The sequence below is a fragment of the Pipistrellus kuhlii genome, unplaced genomic scaffold (genome assembly GCF_014108245.1).
Source record: "Pipistrellus kuhlii isolate mPipKuh1 unplaced genomic scaffold, mPipKuh1.p scaffold_m20_p_106, whole genome shotgun sequence".
In the NCBI taxonomy this organism is placed as follows: domain Eukaryota; kingdom Metazoa; phylum Chordata; class Mammalia; order Chiroptera; family Vespertilionidae; genus Pipistrellus; species Pipistrellus kuhlii.
The window spans coordinates 58,354-81,378 of NW_023425412.1; the positions used below are offsets into that span (position 1 = coordinate 58,354).

At 63.6% G+C, this 23,025-nt stretch overlaps 2 protein-coding genes across 14 annotated transcripts in view; both read right to left on the minus strand.

Moving 5' to 3' along the window:
* The window catches only part of PXDN (peroxidasin), a 46,205-nt gene extending 41,659 nt beyond the window's left edge, over positions 1-4,546 (minus strand). The window contains exon 1 of one of the 2 annotated variants that reach the window (XM_045578829.1): positions 4,165-4,546. In XM_045578829.1, the coding sequence (XP_045434785.1) occupies positions 4,165-4,379 (215 nt within the window). In that variant the 5' untranslated portion in view covers positions 4,380-4,546. The remainder of the gene's footprint in view (positions 1-4,164) is intronic. The other variant, XM_036430276.2, reaches the window with a different exon arrangement.
* Positions 4,547-10,415: 5,869 nt separating this feature from the next.
* Positions 10,416-23,025, minus strand: part of MYT1L (myelin transcription factor 1 like) — a 261,507-nt gene continuing 248,897 nt past the window's right edge. For 10 of the 12 annotated variants that reach the window (XM_045578833.1, XM_045578832.1, XM_045578830.1 and 7 more), the window contains 6 exons: positions 21,589-21,672; positions 20,041-20,262; positions 14,695-14,786; positions 12,832-12,935; positions 12,331-12,474; positions 10,416-11,921 (listed from right to left, as the gene is read on the minus strand). In XM_045578833.1, the coding sequence (XP_045434789.1) occupies positions 11,781-11,921; positions 12,331-12,474; positions 12,832-12,935; positions 14,695-14,786; positions 20,041-20,262; positions 21,589-21,672 (787 nt within the window). In that variant the 3' untranslated portion in view covers positions 10,416-11,780. The remainder of the gene's footprint in view (positions 11,922-12,330; positions 12,475-12,831; positions 12,936-14,694; positions 14,787-20,040; positions 20,263-21,588; positions 21,673-23,025) is intronic. The other 2 variants (XM_045578831.1, XM_036430288.2) reach the window with 1 other exon arrangement.

Here is a 23,025-nt window from a genome sequence, read left to right on the forward strand (position 1 = left end):
CAGTCGGGGGCACGCCCCCAGAGTCTCCGTGAGGGCGACCAGGGGAGCGCCTCCTGGGCCACCGGAGATCGCTGGGTGGGTTCTGGGGTCAGTGCCCCCCGTGTCTCTACCCTGCAGGGCGCTGAGCGACCAAGCAGCCAGGCAACAATGTCCAGAAACGGATCAAAGTACAATGGGTCTTTATCCGGACTGGGAGCGCGGACCGAGACCGACTCAGACTGAGCCGGACTCGGAACCAGCCTCCCTCCCTCGGCCCCACTGAGACCGTCTGCACCCCGGGACCGTCCGCCCGGCACCCCAGGGCTTGCTCTGCTTGTGGTAGCATCTGAGAGACACCAGGACTCAGGGAGGAAAGAGTAACTTGAATTTTCAAAATTAATCCCAAGAAAGAGTTCACGCTGTGGGTGATACTGCACAATAATCAATAACCAATAATCACGCCGGGGAGAACACGCACCGGCTGGGACGTTCCTTCCCACACCAGAGGAGCATCTGCCAGCAGGACAAGCGTGCGAGGGTGTCGGGGTGCAGCACCCCAGCTCACCCCGTCCCCAGCACAGCCAGGACCCTGGAGACTCGGATGTCCTCCCCGCTCGGCGCCCCATTCAGACAGGGGCAGCTGCTTTTAAAACACGCACTTTTTATTGATGTCAGAGGCAGGGAGAAGGGGAGAGAGAGAAACCTCAATGACGGGAGAATCCTGGACCAGCTGCCTCCTGCACGACCCCCTGGGGGTCGAGCCCGAAGCCCCGGCCTGTGCCCCGCCCGGGAATCGAACCGTGGCCTCCCGGTTCCTAGGTCGAGGCGCAGCCCCTGAGCCACGCCAGCCGGGCAAGTTTAGCTGCTTTTAAGTTACATTTACCAAAAAAAAGTAAACTCAACTTAGACGCCTGGTTTCCGTGTGCCCCAAAGCGGCAGGATCCTGGGCTCAGTGACCTGGACCCGGTGCGGACCGGGTGCTGGGCCCCGAGACACAGGAGCCTGCCCCCACCCCCCCACACACACACTGGGCGAGGGGAGCCGAGGCCCGGAGCCAGGCCCAGCCGGCCCCACACGTGCCTCCCCGTCTGTTCCAGGTTCTTCCCATGGCCAGCACGTGGACACCTGGGCCCCGAAGGCTGAGGGCCGGCCCGCATGCCCACAGGGCCCAGACCCCAGAGACGCCTGGAACCTCCGCAGCCCAGCCCTTCCGTCCCCCAAACCCGTTCCTGTTCAGCTTGGAAGTCAGGTGCCGTGGAGACGAGCAATCAATCACTAATGAAAACGGGAGCGAGGACCACTAGCCGTGATCGCAGCTGTGTGCGGGGCAGGGGCCTCCTGTGATCCTCCCACAGATCCCCCCGCAGACAGATCCCCTTCACAGACGGGTCCCCCCCACGGACAGGTCCCCCCCGCAGACAGATCCCCTTCACAGACGGGTCCCCCCACCCACACGGACAGCCCCCCCCACGGAGAGTTCCCCCCCGGACAGGTCCCACCACAGCGGGCCCCCACGGAGAGTTTCCCCACGGAACAGGTCACCCCACAACAGGTCCCTCCACGGAGAGATTCCCCCACTGACAGGTCCCCCCACAGACAGGTCCCTCCACGAGAGATCCAAACCCGCAGAACAGATCCCGTTCACAGACGGGTTTTCCCCCACGGACAGGTCCCCCCCAGACAGATCCCCCCACGGACAGGTTCCCCCCCGCAGACAGATCCCCCACAGACGGGTCCCCCCCACGAACAGGTCCCACCCGCAGACAGATCCCCCACAGACGGGTCCCCCCCCTCAGATCCCCCACGGACAGATCCCCCACGGACAGATCCCCCCCACGACAGTCCCCCCACGGACAGTCCCTCCACGGAGAGATTCCCCCACGGACAGTCCCCCCACGGAGAGATTCCCCCACGGACAGGTCCCCCCCACGGAGAGATTCCCCCACGGACAGGTCCCCCCACAGACAGGTCCCTCCACGGAGAGATTCCCCCACGGACAGGTCCCCCCACGGAGAGATTCCCCCACGGACAGGTCCCCCCACGGACAGGTCCCTCCACGGAGAGATCCCCCCACGGACAGGTCCCCCCACGGAGAGATTCCCCCACGGACAGGTCCCCCCACAGACAGGTCCCTCCATGGAGAGATTCCCCCACGGACAGGTCCCCCCACGGAGAGATTCCCCCACGGACAGGTCCCCCCACGGAGAGATTCCCCCGCAGACAGGTCCCTCCACGGAGAGATTCCCCCACGGACAGGTCCCCCCACGGAGAGATTCCCCCGCAGACAGATCCCCTTCACAGACGGGTCCCCCCCACGGACAGGTCCCCCCCGCAGACAGATCCCCTTCACAGACGGGTCCCCCCACAGACAGCCCCCCCGCAGACAGATCCCCTTCACAGACGGGTCCCCCCCACGGAGAGATTCCCCCACGGACAGGTCCCCCCACAGACAGGTCCCCCCACGGACAGGTCCCCCCACGGAGAGATTCCCCCACGGACAGGTCCCCCCACAGACAGGTCCCTCCACGGAGAGATTCCCCCACGGACAGGTCCCCCCACGGAGAGATTCCCCATGGACAGGTCCCCCCACAGACAGGTCCCCCCACGGAGAGATTCCCCCACGGACAGGTCCCCCCACAGACAGGTCCCTCCACGGAGAGATTCCCCCACGGACAGGTCCCCCCACGGACAGGTCCCCCCACGGAGAGATTCCCCCACGGACAGGTCCCCCCACGGACAGGTCCCCCCACGGACAGGTCCCCCCACGGAGAGATTCCCCCACGGACAGGTCCCCCCACGGAGAGATTCCCCCACGGACAGGTCCCCCCACGGAGAGATTCCCCCACGGACAGGTCCCCCCACGGACAGGTCCCCCACGGACAGGTCCCCCACGGAGAGATTCCCCCACGGACAGGTCCCCCACGGAGAGATTCCCCCACGGACAGGTCCCCCCACGGACAGGTCCCCCACGGACAGGTCCCCCACAGAGAGACACCCCCACGGCTTCGGGCCGCTGGGAAGTGAAACGGAGCCGGTGCCCGAACTGGCGCGGTGCCCGCTGGTCTGAGCGGGGGCCGCCCGGTGAGTAACGGTCCGGTGAGACGGGTGAGTCAGGTTCGGGGGTGGCGGGGTGCGGGATGGAGTGAGATCTCAACAGGCGACCAAACAGCCTGCAACTCACAACTCACACACGCTTGTTTCCAGCTGTGCGGCGGGCAGGATGGGGTCCCCCGCCCCCCAACCGGGTGCCTCCAGCCGCCCCGGCCGGGTCCACGGAGGACCGAGCCGCCGGCTCCGGACAAACGGTCCCGAATCCCGGGAACCGGGGCAGCGCCCTCCTCCCGGCCCGACCCCGCTCCTCCCCAGCGCCGGGGGCCCCGCTTTCCCGCCGCCTCCGAGGCGCAGCGTCCGCGCGGGCGGGTTCCTCCGCCCCCGGCCCGCAAGTCCCGGCCGAGCAGCCCGCGCGGCGGTGGAAACTATGCCCGGCATCCGCGCGCAGGGGCCGGCATCCAGCGCCGGGGGGACCGGCATCCGGGGAAGGCACGGCCTCCGCCCCCGGCCGCCCCTCCAGCCGGTCCGCGCCTCGGAGTCCCGCGCCCTGGGGTCCCGGCGCCCCGTCCGGGGGCGGATCGGGTCCGCGGCGTCCGGTCCACTCGCGATCGGACCTCGGCGCCAGGTGCGCGGACAGGCTCCCCGGGAGGAGCGGCGGGAGAAGGGAGAGGGGAGGGAGGACGCACGGAGGGGGCGGAGAGGAGGCGAAGGGAGGGGGACCCAGCGAGCGGGGCTTCCCCGGCTCCTACACGACGTGCCCGGCGGCGGGGATTCCGGCTCCGAACAAAGGCGGCTCCGGAGGCCGCGCCCCGCGCCCGGGTCCGCCCTCCGCGCCGCCAGCCGAGCGGACAAAAGCCCGCGGCCCCCGGTCCGCCCAGCCCCCGACACCCGCTCCCCCGCCCGGGGCTCCATGTTCCCGGCCGAGATCGCAGACCGTCTGCGCCCCAGACCCCTGAGCCCCCGGCCCCCTGCCCTGGCCCCGCGCCCCCGGCCCCGGCCCTGCGCCCCGGCCCCGCGCCCCCGGCCCCGGCCCCGCGCCCCCGGCCCCGGCCCCGCGCCCCCGGCCCCGGCCCCGCGCCGTCTGCCCCGGCCCCGGCCCCGCGCCCCCGGCCCCGGCCCGCCGGCCGCACTCACAGGATGGAGGTCGGCGGCGCCACGGCGGGCACGGCCTCCAGCAGCAGATGCATGCAGCGCACGGTGCTGCGGAAGCACAGGCAGCGGCTGGGGCACCCGGCGCCCGGCCTCTGAGCCTCCGCGGCCGGCGGCGCCCACACGCCGCACAGCAGCAGCGCCAGCAGCAGCCGGGGGCGCGCGGGGCGCACGGCCATGGCTCCGGGGCGCACGGCCATGGCAGGGGCACTGCGCTCGGACGGGCGCTCGAACGCACAGACGGCGGAGGCCCCGCGCCTCCCAGGCCGGCTCTGACTGCCTGCCGGCCCGCCGCCTGCGGCCTAGTCCCGGCTGCGCGGGGGGCGGGAGGCGGGGGGCGCACATGCGCGGCTTCCCCGTCCCACCTCCACCCCCACCTCCCCGGGGCCGGGGCGGGCGGGGCGGGGCGGGGCGAGGACCTCCGGCCCCACGTCCGCACGCTGGGTCCCTCCCTCCTTGCCTTCCTCCCTCCCCCCGCGGGGCTCCCGAGCGTAGCCGCCGACCCCAGGGGCCAGGGGCTCAGTCCCAGATCTGCCCTGGGCCCCTGTAGGGCGCGGTTCCCACACGTGTGCGAGGCGTTTGTTGTTTTATGAAACTTCCCGAGCGTTTCCCCGTCCCAGGCAGGAGTCCAAGCTGGTGCTCCCTCCTCCTCCTCCTCCTCCTCCTCCTCCTCCTCCTCCTCCTCCTCCTCCTCTTCTTTCTCTCTCTCTCTCCCTCTCTCTCTCTCTCTCTCTCTCTCTCATCTCTCTCTCTCTCCTCTCTCTCTCTCTCTCCTCTCTTCTCTCTCTCTCCTCCCTCCTCTCTCCCTCTCTCTCTCCTCCTCTCCTCTCCTCTCCCTCTCTCTCTCCTCTCTCTCTCTCTCTCCATCTTTCCTCTCTCTCTCTCTCTCCGCTCTCTCTCCTCTCTCTATCCCGCTCCCCCTCTCTCTCCCTCCTCCTCTCTCTGCTCTCTCTCCTCTCTCTCCTCTCTCCTCCCTCTCTCCTCTCTCCCCTCTTCCCTCCCTCTCCCTCTCTCCCCCTCTCCTCTCCTCTCCCCTCCTCACTCTCCCCTCCTCACCTCCTCTCCCTCTCTCCTCCTCCTCTCTCCCTCCTCTCCCTCTCCCTCCTCCTCTCCTCTCACTTCTCCTCGCTCCATCTCTCTCGCCTCACCTCCTCTCTCTCTCTATCTCTCTCTCTCTCTCTCCCGGCCTCTCTCTCTCCCCTCCTCTCTCGCCCTTCTCTCTCCTCTCTCTCTCTCCTCCCTCCTCTGTCTCTGTCTCTCCTTTGCCTCTCTCTACACACACACACACACACACACACACACACACACACACAGGGAGCTGGGCAGCCCGCCTGAGACCCCAGGCCTGTTAACAGCCTGCCTCCTGCTCCTGCCCCTCCAGGCACCGCTGGGAGCAGAGCCGGTGCAGGGCCAGGCCGGGCTGGGATGCCCCAGGCCCTGGGCCCTCCCCTGTGGTCACAGAGGAAACCCGCTCACCACAGCCCACAGCGGGCTGGGTGAAGCCACGGGAGGTGCACAGACGAGGAGGGAGGGAGGAAGAGGCTGGTTACAAATACGGTTGCATTCTGACACTTTACACATATTTCCCAGCTCCACTGGGTCCTCCTCTTGACAGGTTAGCTTTGACCTGTGACCCTGTCCCGACCCCTCCGTTCCAAGGGGGACCCTCAGTGCACCCCGTAGGCGTTAGCTTCTCTCAAGCTCACCTGCCGTGACCAGTCGTGACCTTGACTTTAGGGGTCGCAGCGTGGCACACAGGCAGCAAACACTAACGGGGTGGCGTGGAGGCATCTTGTGGGGCTGGTGTTGGTTAACTGCCAGTGCTGGAGCTAAGGAGACCGCCCTCTTCATGTGGCCTCAGCCCGCAGAGTGAGGTATTAAGTGAAAATCCCAGGGAGAGACTCAGCCTGGAGTCAGTAGCCCCTGCTCCTGAGTTCGAGTCCCTGGCCACCCTGGGATTGGGGCCCTGCCAGCACCCACAACTGCATGAGCGAATTCCTTAAACTCTACCTGTCTGCCCCTCCTTCCTTCCTTCCTTCCTACATCCTATCCATCCATGTGTCCTTCTGTCCACCCATCCATCCATTCATCGTCCATCAACCCACCCACGCACCCACCCACCATCCACCCACCCACCATCCATCCATCCATTGTCCTTCGACTCATCCACACACCCATCCATCTACCCACCCACCCACCATCCACCCACCCTTCATGCACCATCCATTCACCCAGTGTTCACCCACTCACCCACCATCCATACCATAGAGCTTGCTCTTCTCTGGAGACCCCTGCCTGGCACGCAGCCACAAGCAGGGCATTGGGTGTGGAGCTGTGGTGGGGGTGAGGGCCACGCCTCCATGATTCGGGCCTGGAGGAATTTACATTCAGCAATGAGCTCTTACATGGAGCTGGATTGCTGGAGGAATCTGGGTCTTTGTTCGTTATTTCCCTCGTCTGCCCTCTAAAGGCCTGCGGGGGCCTTGCACTCTGGGATCCTGACCCTCCCTGAAGCCTCGGAGATTTCTTTGCCCTGACCCAGGTGAACTTAAACTCTACCCTCTCCCCCCAGACCACTCTCCACAGTGATTACCAGCCCAGGCCTGTTACCGTCTACAGCGACCATCCCCGTCAGCTGCGCTGATGCCACATGCCCGTTTGCTCGGTTAGATCACCACCCAGAGGAGCAAAGGCTAAGGAGTGGAGGGAGCGTCGGCACCTCCATGCGGTTCCCTCAGAGCCGCCTCCGTGAGGTTCGGTGAGGCCTGGAGACTCAGAGACACCGTGCACCAAGGCCTGTGCTGCCTGCAGTGCCGGAGGCTGGGCTGCTGAGAGGCCACGTGTGGAAAGCGCCTGCAGGGCGCCATTTCCCCCAAAATCTAAAAGGGCCTGGCCTAGGGGGGCCTCAGTGGTTGAGTGTTGACCTATGACCCAGGAGGTCAGGGTTCCATTCCTGTCAGGGCACGTGCCCAGGTTGTGGGCTCCATCCCCAGTGGGGAGGGTACAGGAGACCGCTGATGCATGCTTCTCTCTCATCATGGATGTTCCCATCTCTCTCTCCCTTTCCGAAGGCAGGGCCGCTGAGGAACCCAGGCCCGGCCTATGGCTGCCCAGAGGGAACCCCCACGTGGAGGCCAGTCTCCTGGACAGGCTGCAGAGAAGGGCAGGGGAGGTCTCAGCTCGGGGTGTTTTCCCACCAAAGCGGTGCTGCTCGGACCACAGCCGCTCCAACCCAGCACTCACACACGCGCCCCGTGGCCCGACCCTCTGCTCCCAGACTTCTTGCAGGCCATCGAGCCAACCTGCCGCAGGTTCTGAAGCAGCCGGGCTGGGACAGCTTGCTAGAGGAGTGAGTGTGTGCAGCAGGGTGTAGTGAGGGGGGCACATGAGGAGGAGGCTGGAGGCACAACTGTGGCAGGACCAGAGGGCGGGATGCACAGACGGGGTGTGTCCTCCAGGTGCAGACTGAGGGGTGTGTGTCCTCCAGGTGCAGACTGAGGGGTGTGTGTCCTCCAGGTGCAGACTGAGGGGGGTGTGTCCTCCAGGTGCAGACTGAGGGGGGTGTGTCCTCCAGGTGCAGACTGAGGGGGGGGTGTCCTCCAGGTGCAGACTGAGGGGGGTGTGTCCTCCAGGTGCAGACTGAGGGGGGTGTGTCCTCCAGGTGCAGAGATGGGGTGTGTCCTCCAGGTGCAGACTGAGGGGGGTGTGTCCTCCAGGTGCAGACTGAGGGGGGTGTGTCCTCCAGGTGCAGACTGAGGGGTGTGTGTCCTCCAGGTGCAGACTGAGGGGGGTGTGTCCTCCAGGTGCAGACTGAGGGGGTGTGTCCTCCAGGTGCAGACTGAGGGGGGTGTGTCCTCCAGGTGCAGACTGAGGGGGGTGTGTCCTCCAGGTGCAGACTGGGGGGGGTGTCCTCCAGGTGCAGACTGAGGGGTGTGTGTCCTCCAGGTGCAGACTGAGGGGGGCGTGTCCTCCAGGTGCAGACTGAGGGGTGTGTGTCCTCCAGGTGCAGACTGAGGGGGGTGTGTCCTCCAGGTGCAGACTGAGGGGGGTGTGTCCTCCAGGTGCAGACTGGGGGGGGTGTCCTCCAGGTGCAGAGATGGGGGTGTGTCCTCCAGGTGCAGACTGAGGGGGGTGTGTCCTCCAGGTGCAGACTGAGGGGGTGTGTCCTCCAGGTGCAGACTGAGGGGGGTGTGTCCTCCAGGTGCAGAGATGGGGTGTGTCCTCCAGGTGCAGAGATGGGGGTGTGTCCTCCAGGTGAGCCTGACAGGATGTGTTCTCCAGGTGCAGACAGGGGTGTTCTGTGTCCTCCTGGCGGCGAGGGTAGTGGGTTGCTGAATTCTGGCTGGAAGTGTGGGGAGGAGAGAGGAGGGGAATGGAGGGGCGGGGTGGTGACAGGCAGGCCTGCTTTTGAGGAGGGGTTGCGGGAGACTGAGCTCCCCGGGGACAAGGGCACCCCTCCCTCATCACCTTCCGAAGCCCCAGCCCCAGGCACCATCCCATTGGGGCTTCGGTTTCAGAACCTGAAATTGGGGGGGGGACACTGTCACTTCCATGGCCATCTCCGTGGGAAAGGACCGTCTGGCAGGAAGAAGGCTGGAGGTGGAGCCGCACTCACACGCCTGCCTGTAACCGGGAGCTGCCCGCCAGCTCCCACCCCTCCTCTGGCCTCGGCTGCCACGGCCACCAGCACTGACCTGACCGGCATCCGTCTGCTTTTAGCGCCTTTTCTCAGGGTCCTGGATGATGCTTTAACGACTGCGTTTCCGAGTCGGTGTCTGGTCCCAGGACACTGGATTTACAGAGGAATCCGGTCCACCTTCTGCTTTTTAACAATTTAACAAAATGGGTTAAAAACCAAACCGGCAGCCACAGCGCTTACGGCGGAGCCCCAGTGCCTGTGTCCACAGCTCCTCCGGCCATTGTCCTGCCTCTGCCTCGGGTCACTGTCCCCCAGGGTCAGCCCTCAGGAGGAGCCGAGGCCTCGGGGTGCAGAGGTCCGGGGACCCACTGACCTGAGCTGGTCTGGAACGAGGGCAGCGAGGCCGTGAGGAGGAAAGCAGGGGGGATCCTCACGGACAGACGCCGTCCGGGCACCTCGGCCTCCTGTGTGTGGAGTTCAGACGTGCCCGCCCTGGGGGGGAGCTCACGGAGACACCTGACGTGTCCTGGGGGCAGTGACACCCGGGGGAGAGCTCATGCTCCCCGAAGGTGGCTGCCTGGGACCCGCACGGCGTGGCCCAGAAAGAAGACGCAGACGCTGGTTAGAGATCCGTCGTGCTACAAATGTGGCAACACCTTTTATTCAGAGGAAAGATGTGTGAACATCAGCATGACAAAGTTTGTACAAAGTTCACAATTTAAAAATGAAGTATCACTGCAACTCGTGATTCCACACATTTTAGCAAAATTAAAGTGTCAACAAACCCATGCCATGTCGTACAAAAATAAATCAAACTTCAGTTCCACAGAGCACAATAAATATCCATACAAAATTCTGTCTTAATGAATGGCCACTGAAGGTGACTTAGAAATGAATATGAACAATAAGTTATAATAAATAAACTCTGATGACTCACGATAACCCATATGGAAGGTCAGCATTCTAGCGTGGACACTGCGGTCCCCTATGGACAGTCACAGGTAACTGATTGGATATCATACCAATGTCAGGTGAGCAGCAGATTTGTGCTTAAAACCCCTTTCCATTGCACACGGTGATAACAAGAATCCGAAACCGAGACTACCTATTACTCTACAAGAAGCATCGCTATATGGTGGGAAGCTGCAGACACAACGGGGAGGCAGGTGCCGATAGGAACAGCGGGCGCGGCCCGCCGCCAGCTCTGGAAGGCGATTCTGACGTGGCAGCCACAACCAGGCTGGCAGAGGCCCCGGGCAGCTGCGGAGCCCCGAACACACGCCTTCTCCCAGCTCGTCGCGGAGTCCTTGTGAGAGCGGGCGTGTGTGCGGGAGCGTGTAAAGTGCCGCTGGGTGTGGGTATGTACATGTCCACGAGGTCGGGCATTGGGTCAGAGTCTGCGGGAGGCCCGCGCCCTCGGCACGGTGTCGGGTCCGCCCGCGGGCCCCGGGTCCTCCGGGCCCCTGCCACACACGAGGCTGGGACGCGATTGCACACCTCCGCTCGGACACAGAGGACAGGTGAGTGCAAATAGTCGACTGGCACGTTGTGGGGACAATGACCCTGTAAGTCCTGTTCTGCTAAAAATATTTTTTTAAATTTTTACAAAACCCATCTTTTTTTCATAACAAAATTTTAAAGTACGTTTGTACTTCCTGCGTAACGCCAAGACAGGGAGGAAGTGATGCAGGACCCGGCTGCGAGCCCTCGGGCAGACGTCGGTCCCAGGGCGGACACAGCGGGGAGCTCGTGTCAGAGAAGGTGCTGACGTACCTCCAGGACACCTGGGTGGACGGCACCGCCCTCGGCAGCTCGGCCGCAGGCTGGCACCCTCCTGGCACTGCCGCCTCCGCAGGTCGGACTCCGGTGCGGGGAGAGAGCACCACAGGCTCACCCGGAGCCGATGTCAGCGGAGACACGGTTCTGAGCAGCTTTGCCACCGAATTCAGCAGAAAATCCAGTTCCGTAACTCGAAGACTCATAAGTCCTTTCCCTTTATGCGCCAAATGCAAAATAATAACAACAGCAACGACAGTGTCTAAGGGGGAGGGGAATAAACACTCGGACGTGACCCCGGAGCCGAGGGAGCGGACGCCCTGGCCGGGCTCCGTGCAGCAGAGCCGGTGGAGCAGGGCCGCGGGAGGGAGGGAGGGGGGGGCTCGGAGTCACTGGGTGAGGGGTCTTCGCTGCCTCCTGCAGCCCCTGCGAGCGCTCCGGTCCCAGGTCTCACACGCCACGCTCAGGAGCAAACTAGAAAGTGCCGTGTGAGCTGCATCTTCTGGCAAGTTCCATGGCTGACGGCCTTACAACACATCACTCATCTCATTTCTTACAGTCAGTCCATGTGCCATTTCCTTGGAATGCAAAAAACCTCACTTACTGCCCCCACCATACACCATCCTCCTAAAACAAACAAACAAAAAATCACATAATATTTCCAAGCATCGTTCAAAAATAAAGCATTTTTTTTTGCAAACAATTCTTGCTATGAAACAATATGCACACAAAATGTACTTCTTAAATTCCATAAAATCCCCCGCCGCGAGGCGAAATGGCGGTGTCTGGACCGTGGCGGCAGCCACCTCAGGGTCATTCAAAGCCGTTTCTCTGTGTCCATTTCAGTTCAAAATACTAAAACACGAACCACTAAGCATTAAAAAGAATGTACACTCTATTTGATCCGCTTACCTCTTCAGAAATATATATATATCCCCCCCGATGTGCATACATGAGCAGCTATGAACGTTACATGGAGAACACACTATGTCGGCTCATGTGAACATACAAAACGTGAATGTGTCCACCTATCTGCAGGCGCTACTTAAAGCAGGACGTGAGGCCGCGGCAGTCTCGGAGCGGACACTCTCGGACAGACATGCGCACGGGTGCGCGCGGGCGGGGCAGCAGCAGGGCGACAGGCGTCCTTTCTAGCAGGTTCCGCCATACGTCACTGAGCAGCTGGTCAGACCTGAATTCCTCTCACAGCCTGCTTTATATTTTCCAGGAGGGCTTTATTTTCTGGGCTCTGATAACGATCTTGATTTGTATACATGTCCGTCAAAGTAGTCACGTATGCATCAAAATTTTGTTCATTGATTGGGTCCTACGAGATATTAAATAGTAGTTCATACACAGCTTTTACTTTCTTAATAGGATATTCACATCAGCATAAAAAGCATCACCGCCTAGGCCGCTGTCTGCACCACGGTTACAGCTCCTCAGAGCACACTCACTCCATGGGCCCGGAGCGGCCACCGGGCTCCAGCAGGCAGCACCACGGCGGGCGGTCACCACAGACATCTCCTCCCGGGGTGCCGGGCAGGCCCACGGCCCGCCTGCACGCTCAGTCACTTACCAGGAGGCAGCCGAGTGTCAGCCAGACCGTGGGTCAGGGCCTGGCCGGGCGGACAGGTCAGGAGCTGACTCAGTCACTTACCAGGAGGCAGCTGGGTCTTAGACTGGGGGTGGGGGGCCGGCCGGGCGGGCAGCTCGGGGGAGACGCGCTCACTCACCATGTGCGGCAGCTGGATGTTGGCCAGACTGTGGATCAGCGACTGGCTCAGGTTCGCCAGCTCGTGGAGCAGGGACTCGTTCTGCTGCTCGATCACTTTGTTCTCCTCCTCGATGGTCTTCAGGCTGCTCTCCATGGTGGTGATCTGAGAGGCACAAAGTGGACACAGGGAGTGGGCACCGCCCGCAGGCCAGGGCACGTCTACCGGTGCAGAGAGAGGCCCCCTTTGCTGAGATGAAAAGTTTCCAAGCTTAAGAGCCTGTCATTTTAAGACGGTGGCCTTCCTGCTCATCCCACACAAACACCAGAACCAGGTGACCGACGGCCATTGACTCAGCAACGCCACCCCAACAACTGCAGAGACCGGCGTGGGGGGGAGCCAAAGGGCGCCTCCCAGTGTCCGCCCCCCGCCTGTGCCCGCAGGTGGCAAGGGCAGCTGCGGCCTGGGTGGGTGGTGGGGAGGAGATGGCTGTGGCCCGGGTGGCGGGAAGGGGGAACTGACCTGAGTCCTGAGCTTGATCATGTCGGCCTCCATCTGAGAGTTGGACTCATTCAGCTCCTTGATCTCCTCGTCCAGCTGTTTGATCTCTTCGTCGTTCTCTATGCCTGCCCCGGCGAACAGAACCCAAGTGGTTACAGCTCTGCTTGGGGCACACCACCCGAGAATCTCGTTTTCTTACTGGAGACTAGTGACCCGTGCACACTAGTGACTCATGCACCCCGAAAGGAAATTGATTAGAAGGTAGCTGGTGAGGTGGGACTGGGGAGCCGGGCTGGGCACGCTCTAGAGCCAACCTCCTGTGGTTCCTCCCCAGCGTCTGCAGAGGAGCAGGCCGAAACCGGCTCTCCAACATCATCCCATGAGAGATCCCGAGTGCGAGAGGGCCCTCTGCAAAGCTGCTGTCAGAGGGAGTGGAACACAGACCAGGTGTGCAGTAACCAGGCACAAGGTCAGTGCTCCAGCACAACATAACCCACGGCCGAAGGTGGAATCGTGTGGCTCCCTCCTCTCTGGTTTCACAGTGCGTCACCCGAGAACCACAGCAGCTCGGCAGCTCCTGTGTTGAGTGTCTGCCCCCTGCTGATTAGTGTGCATCATAGCGGCCGGCTGGCCAGCAGGACACTTAGCATATTAGCCTTTTATATATATACATAGAAAATAGTCACGTGTGTGTGTCCTTCTGTCCCCAACCACTGCCCTCCTTTCGGGTAAGGGCCCTAAAACCAGATGCCATCAGCCGGGATGCACAGACCACACTGGCCAGAGCCGAGGGGTGACCTCACTCGGCTGGGAGCGCCTCAGGGATGAAAACCTTCCTCGCTCTGCACCCGTCCTGCGGGGCCAGAGTGCCAGTTGGGGTTACAAGTCACTTCCTGCATGTGGGCACGTGCACAGGGATGGGCCTGCAGGTGGCGCCCCCGAGGCTGGCACGTCCTCCACGCCCGATGGGGGGCAGCATGCAGAGGAATGGACTTGGCCCATGGATCAGGAACCCAGACCCGAGGGCTCAGAGTGAAGGCGGAGCGGAGGGGCCCAGTTCTGCTCCTTGGAGGAGGCTGGACGGGGGCAGAGGCACCAAAAGGGGGGGGTCTCCGGGAGAAACCGCTGGAACCCCTGGTGTGGGACCCTGGACATTGGCGGAGACCTGGTGAGAGGTGATGGGTGCTCTGGGGAGGACTCTCTCCCGGGTAACAGGCTTTATCCTAAGGGCAGACCTGGTCCATCCACTTGGTCTCTGACTGTGCCTGGCTGTGTAAGCCAGAGGACTGAGCGCCGGCCTGTGGCTGCGGCCGGTCCTGAGCTGGGGCGGGGTTGGTATGAGTGTGCATCGTGGTGTGGATGTGGTGGTGGTGGTGTGGGTGTGAGTAGTGGTGAATGTGGTGTGAGTGTGAATGGCGTGGGTGGGGGGTGATATGGGGTGGGTGAGATGGGGTGGGGGTGGTGGGCAGTAGGCGTGGTGTGGTATGGTATGTGGGTGTGGTGATATGGGGTGGGTGGTGTTGAATGTGGTGTGAGTGTGGGTGGTGTGGGTTGGGGTGATATAGGGTGGGGGACATGGGGTGGGTGACATGGGGTGGGGGTGATATGGGGTGAGGGGTGATATGGGGTGGGTGACATGGGGGGGTGGGTAATATGGGGTGTGGGTGATGTGGGTGGGGGTGATATAGGGTGGGTGATATGGGGTAGGTGACGTGGGGGTGGTGGGTGATATGGGGTGTGGGTGGGGGTGATATGGGGTGTGGGTGGGGGTGATATAGGGTGGGTGACATGGGGGTGGAGGGTGATATGGGGTGTGGGTGGGGGTGATATGGGGTGGGTGACATGGGGGTGGAGGGTGATATGGGGTATTGCCGGGTGTGTTACCATTGCTGGCGCGCTGCCGGATGGTCAGCATCTGCTCCCCGGACAGCTTGGCCTTCTTCATCGCCGACGTGGCCCGGGGGCAGCCGGACAAGCTGGGGGAGACGGGAAAGGCATCAGTCCGGGTCTCGGAGTGGACACGGTTCTGAGCGGCCGGGCACTGCGTCCTCTCCTTCGGCTGCTGTGGCTCAGGGCCACGTGGACACCAGTGGGGCCGCGGGCTGGGGCCCCCCGAGGGCGGAGGGAGCCCTCGCTCTGGCGTGGACGGTGACACGGACACGCGGTGGGATTAGAATTGAGAGGCAGGCACAGAGGCAGGCAGTGAGCTCGGTGCACACAGCCTCTCGGGGGAAGCACCTCGCTGCCCCCGGAGCCGCTTGGAAGTGGGCGGCAAGTGGGCGGCGTCTCCTCTGAAAGCTCTAGAGCTGTGCCCGCCCCCGGACGAGGGCGGGGTCTGACCCTCCCTGGCTGGCTGCCCTGCGCGGAGCCGGTCAGCGGTCCGGGGGCCGATGGCAGCTCGGCTCCGGCCTCCTCCTCCTCCGGTGTGCACGCTCTGCACGGGAGCACCTGGCGGCCGCGGCACATGGTGACGAAGCTGCACACACAGTGTGAACGCGGATACACCCGGCCGACAACTGTGCAGTCTCCTGGTGCGCGCGGCCGTCCACGCACAGCGGGCCTGTGCCTGCACCACCGCCGACGGTGCAGATCGCTGTGGGCGTGACGGACTCCGTGACCACGGACAGCAGGCTTCCGAGTTTGCTCTGAGCGTGAGCTCTCCACGCAGCTTCAAGGGAGCTGTGCTGGGCCTGGGGACGGCCCTGGGCCAGGAGTCTCCAAACCGTTGCTCTTCCCTGGACTTTGCTGACGGTGCCTCTGGATTTGCAGGGGATGGGGCAGCGGGCCTCAACCCAGAGGGGTGTCACCAGCCCCAGCCCTCTGCATCCCCCAGGGCAGCCGCCAGGGCAGCCCCCAGAACTCCAGGGAGTGGACGGGCCGGAGGCGCCGAGGGCCAGGCGAGCCATCTCCTGAGGGCTGTCCGTCAGTGACCTGAGCTGCCTGCTCCTCAGGCTGCCCCGTCCCCTCCTCACTGTCCCCTCCTCGCCTGGCTGGCCCTCGCTGGCCCTCCTGGAAGTGCGCCTCCCCTAGCAGAGCCGGTCCTCGCAGCCCTCTGAGCGGTCCCTCTGCAAGGGACCTCCGCCTCCCCGTCCCTGCTGGGCGACAGGCCGCAGCGGGAGCGCAGGAAGTGTGTGCGTGTGTGTGTGTGTGCGTGTGCGTGCGTGTGCGTGCGCGTGCGTGTGCGTGCGTGTGTGTGCGCTTGCGTGCGTGCGCGTGTGTGTGTCCGTGCGCGCGCGTGTGTGTGTGCGCGCGTGCGTGTGTGTGCGTGCGTGTGCGTGTGTGCACGTGCGTGTGTGTGCGTGTGTGTGTGTGTGTGTGTGTGTGCGCGCGCCCCGCATCCTCCCACTCTGCTCCCCAGGCCTGTCACTCACAGGGCCAGTCTGTGGCCCCAGGACCCAGCAGGGCCCACTCAGCAGCCCTGCCTCTGGGCCGTCAGCTCCACCTTGAGGGCCTCCTTAGCAGACTCTCCACACCCAGAGGCCTGTCTGTCCTCTGCCAACAGGTCTGAGCCCAGTGGTGGGTGCAGATCCACATCGCACACTGGGTGCCCCCAGGATCCTGCCTGGGACCCAGGGGCCAGAGCGGCCGGGAGGGTATCCCGAACAGGATCGCACAGAAGCCAAAGCAAGAAGCCAGGGCTCTGGCTCCCAAACCTGGTCTGTCACACAGACCCCAGGCCCTCACCGAGGCTCGAACCCTTAGCTCTCAGGCCGGGGTGATGTCTGCCAAATAGGCTGCAGGCAGCCCCACCCTGCCCGCCAGTGCCTGCCCGTCAGCCTGCAGATCTGGAACTGCAGGCCTCCCTGCGGGTCCCTGCGAGGGCGCAGCGCCATCTGGTGGCGGCTCAGGGAAAAGGCGCACATTACACATTGGTCTCTGGGGGTGCAGTCTGAGACCGAGGCCCAGAGGCTGCCTGGGAAACAGCTGACAGAAGGACGCTCTGGGCGGGGACCTGGAAGCCACAGAACCTCCGGCCCGGCCGTCCTGTTCTGGGCAGCAAACTGTTAATCGCCCTGCGCCTCCCGCCTCGGGCCGGTGGCTGCCCTGGCGCCAGCACCAGAGGCTCCAGGCAGGTCCCTGCTGGAGCTGGGAGAGCAGGAGGCCACAGGGCCTGCAGGGGCTCCTTCAGGAGACACCCCCCCCTCCCCGGAACAGCTAATGAGCAGGAGTCCAGGGTGGGGGCTGCGGCTGGGAGGGAAGGAGCATGGAGAGCCGCTCGGGGGTGTGGCTGGGACACTTGCTCAGGGAAGTGGGGAGAGGGCGAGCACCCCAGCCAGACCCATGTGCTCAGCTCCCAGGAAATGCACCTCCTTTGCACGACTGTGCATGGCCTGCCTCACTGTCTGTTCTCCCCCCACCCCCCTGACACCCTCAGTGAAGGGGGGCCAGGCAACAGGCCCGTGTGGCCAAGCTCCGGGTTCAGGAAAGAGGCGGGTCCTCAGAGGGGACAAGAGGGAACCCCGAGATGGACGTGCCCGAGGTCAGTTGTTGGTGCAGCAGGATGGGGGCCAGCTCTGTGGTCCGGAGCCACGGCCCGGCTCTTCCCCGCCACCTAGTCACTGGACAATGAACTTTCCAGCGGCTGACAACGCCGCCTCCTGGTCTCTCACGAGGATTAGCACTCAGTCTAGAGTTCATTGTCACTGGGCTGCGTCCCCCATCAGCCCACGTCCAAATGCCCACGTCTGAATGCCCAGGGCCTGTGACCAGGACCATGCTGGAACTGTGCTCACGTCCAGATGGAGGATGGGGTTGGCGGGGCCCTGGCCGATGCCTGTGTCCTTGTAGGAGGAGGGTCATTTGGCACAAACACAGACTGAGGCCAGGTGACGACGAGCAGAGACAGAGGTGAAGCATCCTCCAGCCAAGGCCCCCCTCTGCCCCCCGAGTTCTGGCCCTGGCGGGAACTGGGAGAGGCAGATGTGGGGGAGCACGCCTGTGGGTGTCAGGGTGGCTCAGGGCACACACAGGAGTTCTTAGCAGACGCTGCTCCTGTCCAAGGCGCCCCGGTCCCACGGGCTCTGTTGTCAGCGAGTGACCAGACCGCGGTGTGGACACAGCTGCACCGAGTCTGAGCTGTCTTCTCCCAGGGGGTCCTGGTGGCTCTGTTCAGGAGGGGCCCGCTGTGAGGAGAGCAGCGGGAGGCGGGCTCTGAGCTTCACTGGGGCCTGCTGGGGCCTCAGGATGCAGGGCTGCCGGGCCTGTGGGCTCGGACTGGACCAAGAACACTCGGCCCGGGCGATAGAGAGGGGGGGTGTGGAGTGCTTCGGGGAGGCCGGGCACAGCGCTGTCTGCCTGGCAGGGACGCCGGGGAGCGGAAGGGTGGAGGCCTTGGCTGTGGGAGGGAGCCCAGCTGTGACCTGTGGCCTTTCCCTCTCACCAGCCCCAGGGGATTCGCAGTGTGACAGATGCTGGATCTGAGCTCCTCCCTCCCAAGTGCTCAGGGTCCGACATAACCCGCTGATGGAAGTGAGAGCGCGCCTGAGGGGTCTGGGCAGCGGGCAGCACAGGGTGGGGCCGGAAACTCGCTCCCAGGTGCATCCGACAGCCCCCGCGAAGCCGCCTCCAGGGCAGTGAATTCAAACCCCTCCCGAGGCTCCAGTGACGAGGCCCGCGAGCCGGCACAGGAGGGCTCTGAGGACTCCCCCGGGCTCAGCGAGAGCGGCTTGGACCTGGCCTCCCGGTGCTGGCCTCTGCCTGCCCCTGTGGTCTCGGTGGAGGAGGCCACGGCCGTAGCCAGAGGGAGCAGAGGCCGGCCTCGTGCTCACGGCAGACATGAGCGTCACTGCGGCCTTCCAGGGCGGCTGGTGAGCACCCATGCGGCTTTCCCTCCGGGGAGAGCAGCTGGTGACAGTGTAGGTCACTGATGGCGGTTCCTTGGGCACTCGCACCGCCAAGCGCTGGGCTGGGTCCCACAGGCGAGGAGGCGGGTGCGAGGCCTGGGGCCATGGATGAAGCCACCGCAGGGCCTTGGTTAAGTCCCAGCCAACGATTGGAGGAGGAGCATCGGCGACCACTTGTCAAAATGCAAACTAGCGTTTTGGTTCTTGGCCTGTGTCTGAGGAGGTGTCTGTGGCAGGAGCCTGTCCTGTACCTCCCACGTCTACAAAGGAGGCTGGCCGTTTGCAGGCACCCAGCCGGCTCCACAGGAGGAGGCAGCGGAGCTCCAGTGGGTGGGTCATCCATCCCAGGGTGATGCCCCCGCCTGCCAGCCCTGCCATGCAGACACCTGATACCCTGAGACCTGCTTGCAGGACGGAAAGGCTGGCGTGGGGCTGGGATGGGAGGTGTCTGCCCCTGGAGGCTGGAGGTCCAAGGCAGCCTCTGCCCAAGGCACGTTCTGGGAGGAGACAGGCAGCCTGCCCCTACGAGAGCTGGGCCGGGACATGAGCTGGGCTGGGACGTGAGCTGAGATGAGGTCAGAGAGCAGAAGTGTCCCCCTCCCCTTAGGCCCATGCACCCGTGTGCACCATTTCAAGTTTCTGAATCACTGTCTTAATTCTAAACAGTCTTCCTGACAGAGCGGGACGCTCACGGCTGCACGTCCGGAACATGCCCTTCCTGTGGCTGCCCTCCGCTCTGCCCTGTGCTCATGTGGCCCTGCAGGCGCTCAGGGTGTGCAGCCAGCGTAACAGAGCAGGGAAGGGACAGCTTGAACCCTGCCCCCCACACGCCCCCGAGCATGGTGTCTGTGGGGCCAGCAGGAGCCTCAGTTCCTCCTCACACCCTCCCAGCCCGTTTCTGAGGAGCCAGGTGAAGCCCATGGACACACTGCCCTCCGACTTGTCCACCAGGATCCTGACTCTCCTGCAAGGAGCCTGCTCAGCCACTGACTCAACAAAACGGGCCTCTTCCAAGACCGTCTGGCTGCACAGGGTTCCCCTACGTGAAGCAGGTTAAAAGGAACGGGCCGACGGCTCTTCTGCGAACTGCCTGCTCTGTCTTTGGCTCAGCCGTTCAAGGCGAGGCCCTAGCCCAAGACCAGCCTTGTCCCCGGGGCCACTGCGTAGCTGCGTCTGCAGAGGTCCCGTTTCTCACTGCGGCCCCTGCCCAGCCCCTGGACACGCATCCTCGCATCCTCGGTGTGGAACGCACATGCTTTCCCCGGGGGCCTCCTTCTCCTTCTAGCCCCCTCGGCCTCGCACAGGGAGAGCTGAGGCGGGTGCGCTCGCACACCTGCCTGGCCTGAGCCCGCCGCGGCCCCCAGGAAGGCCGGCCAGGGGCACTCACCTGCGGTGTGTGAGGAAGCTGCCGCTGACGTGCCCGGAGCCATCGCACCCGGGAGTGGGACAGGACATGCCCTCCGTCTTGACCGACTTCCAGGAGAACTGGGAGCCATTGAGGTACCCGTCCTTTTGCCTCTTGGCCGCCAGGGGGCAGCCGGAGGCGCTGCGGTGGGAGGCGTACTTCCCTGTGATGTGGCCCTGGCCGTCACACCCGGGAACGGGGCACCTGAAGCAGACAGAGGAGACAGCTTTCCTGCCTGGCCCACAGAGCTGGTGGCCTCTCGGCATAACCTCACTCCGCGCCTCTGTCAGGCAGCACGCAGACGGAGAAGGTAGCTGGGAGCACCACGAGCGGATGGAGGCATTTCCCCCTCGCAGAACCCGTCTGTCCAAGGCCGGTGTCTGCTGACGAGAGTCCACCGTTGGGCAGAACCACGGCTTTTGTGAGGAAATATGTCAGGACAGTGGGAAGCTGCGGATTATTTTCAAAAAGGCTACTGCATGAACTCGTGTTCTCCCAGGAGCTGGAACACGTTTGCGTGGCCACGTTCTCTGGAAGCAGGAGAGCGGGTTTAACGGAGGCCCCTGGGGCAGTGCCAGCACAGAGCACGCCACGGGGACACCTGGGTAATAGCTGGGAAGGCCACGGGCTGTGCTGCAGCTCCCAGAAGTTCTTCTGGAACTTCTCACGAGGCTACAGCAAAAGGCCGCACACAGCCGGGCCGCAGACACCGGAGCGAGCTCCCGGCTCCTCACGGGCCCAGGCTGCGGGTCTGGCCTGCATTTTTTTCTTAAAACAGTAAAGTTACATGCTATACAATCTGCATTGCCTATTTATTTTGATACATTTTAATAATTTTATTTTAATAACAATTTTTGCAAAGACACAGAGTGAGGTTAAAATCTCACGGAGACAGCGCCAGGCTTATCATATGGATGTCTGAGACCCAGGCTCGCTGGGCGCCGGTTCGGGGCGAAGGCCTGGGTGAGAGGGAGGGCAGACGCTCGGCTCCGGCCCCCCATGCCAGGAGCCTCGGTCCCGTGAGCGTGGGTGTAGCTACATGATTTCCTGAGCCAGGTGCCAGCTCAGTGCTCACCCTGACACTGTGTTCAATACCTGCCTCTGCTTTCCCGGATATAGACTGCGCTTTGCCCGGGGGAAGAGGGCCTTTTGGGGCTTTACTTGCTCAGAACATCGAGCTGATGGGTGTTTTCAAAGCACGTCAACTACAACGTGGACATCCGGTTTGGCTTGGTTTCAGTGTTTCCCAAAGTGTGGTACGCGTACCCCCAGGGGTACGGGAAGAGTTTGGTGGGGGTACGCATTGCACTGTGCTTAGCTGTGCCTAATTCTACGTTCTCATGAGTACGGGGGATACTCAGCATTACGAAAATTATAGAAGGGGCACACATATGTCAGAAGTTTGGGAAACACTGGCTTAGAAGATCTGACCTTGCAGCTGATGGACATCGCCAAGCGTGTCCTCCCCACCAGCTCTCACTCGCTCCCACATGTGCCCGTAGGCCCCCCCCACCCCTCCCGCACGCACACCTGATGGGCTCCTGGTCCTCCTTGTCCTCCTTGCTCTGCGCTATCCGGATGCCGCTCTTCTTGGCCCGCGGGCACCCTGAAAGGCTGAGGAGAAGCAGGGGGTCAGCACCCGCCCGCACCAGCCTGGGCTCTGGGACGGGGTCCTCCCTGCAGCCCCTCTGGCTCTCAGAGCATCCTCCTGCAGGGGCCTGGCCTAGCGCACCGCCGACTGCCCAGGTCCGCACGCGGGGGCCTGTCTCGCGGGCGGGCGGGGCCTGTCTCACGCTGGCGGTCTGTCTGGATGGCTCACTTCTTGCTGATTTCCATGCTGACGGAAACGGAGAACTTTCCAACCACCAGCGGAGCACCCGACCCCCCGGAGAGCAAACTGAGCATTGATCAACATTTAAAACTCCTGTTTTCTGCTTAAAACTTGGAAATGAAAACCCGCTGCTCACGCCAACCCAGCACGGAGCGTCCCCGCAGAACCAGCAGCTGGAGAGCATCGCTGTCCGGCGCCGGGCAGCGGCTCGAGGCGGAGGGGGAGGGCGCCAGGACGGCCCTTCTCCTGGGCGAGCCTCGCAGACACTCCAGAGCAAGAGGCCGTGTCAGACGAGGTGGAGGAGCGAGGAGGTCCGCCAGGTGTGGGCAGAGACGGCGCGGTGACCTCAGACCTCACTCCCACTTGGGTCTGTGTGTGATGCCTTCTTTGGGGTCCAGCATGAAGCCCAGCAGAGCCGCTCTGGCTTGAGGTGGGCTTTGTGCCTCTGCACGTCAGCGGTGGTGGGAGCTGGTCGGGGGGAGGGCGGCCCTGCCTCTGGGCGGCCGCGGGCTCCGGAGGAGCTGGCTCTCGGGATAAGGCTGCCCCTCCTGTCCAACAGCGGGATCTCCTTCGTCAGTGCGTCCAAAGGGGCGTGAGGAGACTCGGCTGCTCACCCCCTCCCTCCTCTGTGGACCCGCCGGCCACAGGGGACCCTCAAGCAGTGACGTGAGCAGAAGTCACCCGTCCTGTCGGGCGTCTGTCCCCCGGGAATGCGGCTGTGGCCCTTCCTGCCTCCGTTCAGCTGCCCAGAGCCTCTCTCCCACGGCCTGGGTGTCCCACCCCCGCCGGGCGGCACCTGCCCTGTCCTCCTGGCTGCTGCCCTTCCCTCTGCCGTGTGCTTCGGTGCCTCCCCTCTCCCCACCTTCTCTGGGCGGCAGCCACCGGCTCCCATTCCCGCACCACGCGCTCACAGGACTCACACGGGTTCACCGCAGCCCTCCATGCGCCTGCACGGGGCTCCAGCCCCCGGGCCCTCCCGGTCCTCACAGCGCGTGGAATTCGGGTGCTGCTGCTGCAGCAACTCGCCTGCTTGACGTTTTACATTTAACTGGAGTTTTAAGTCCAGTTTCACTGTGTTTGCTCTAAACCAATGATTTAGCTCTGGCTATGCTCTCCGGAGGTAACCCTGAGGCTCC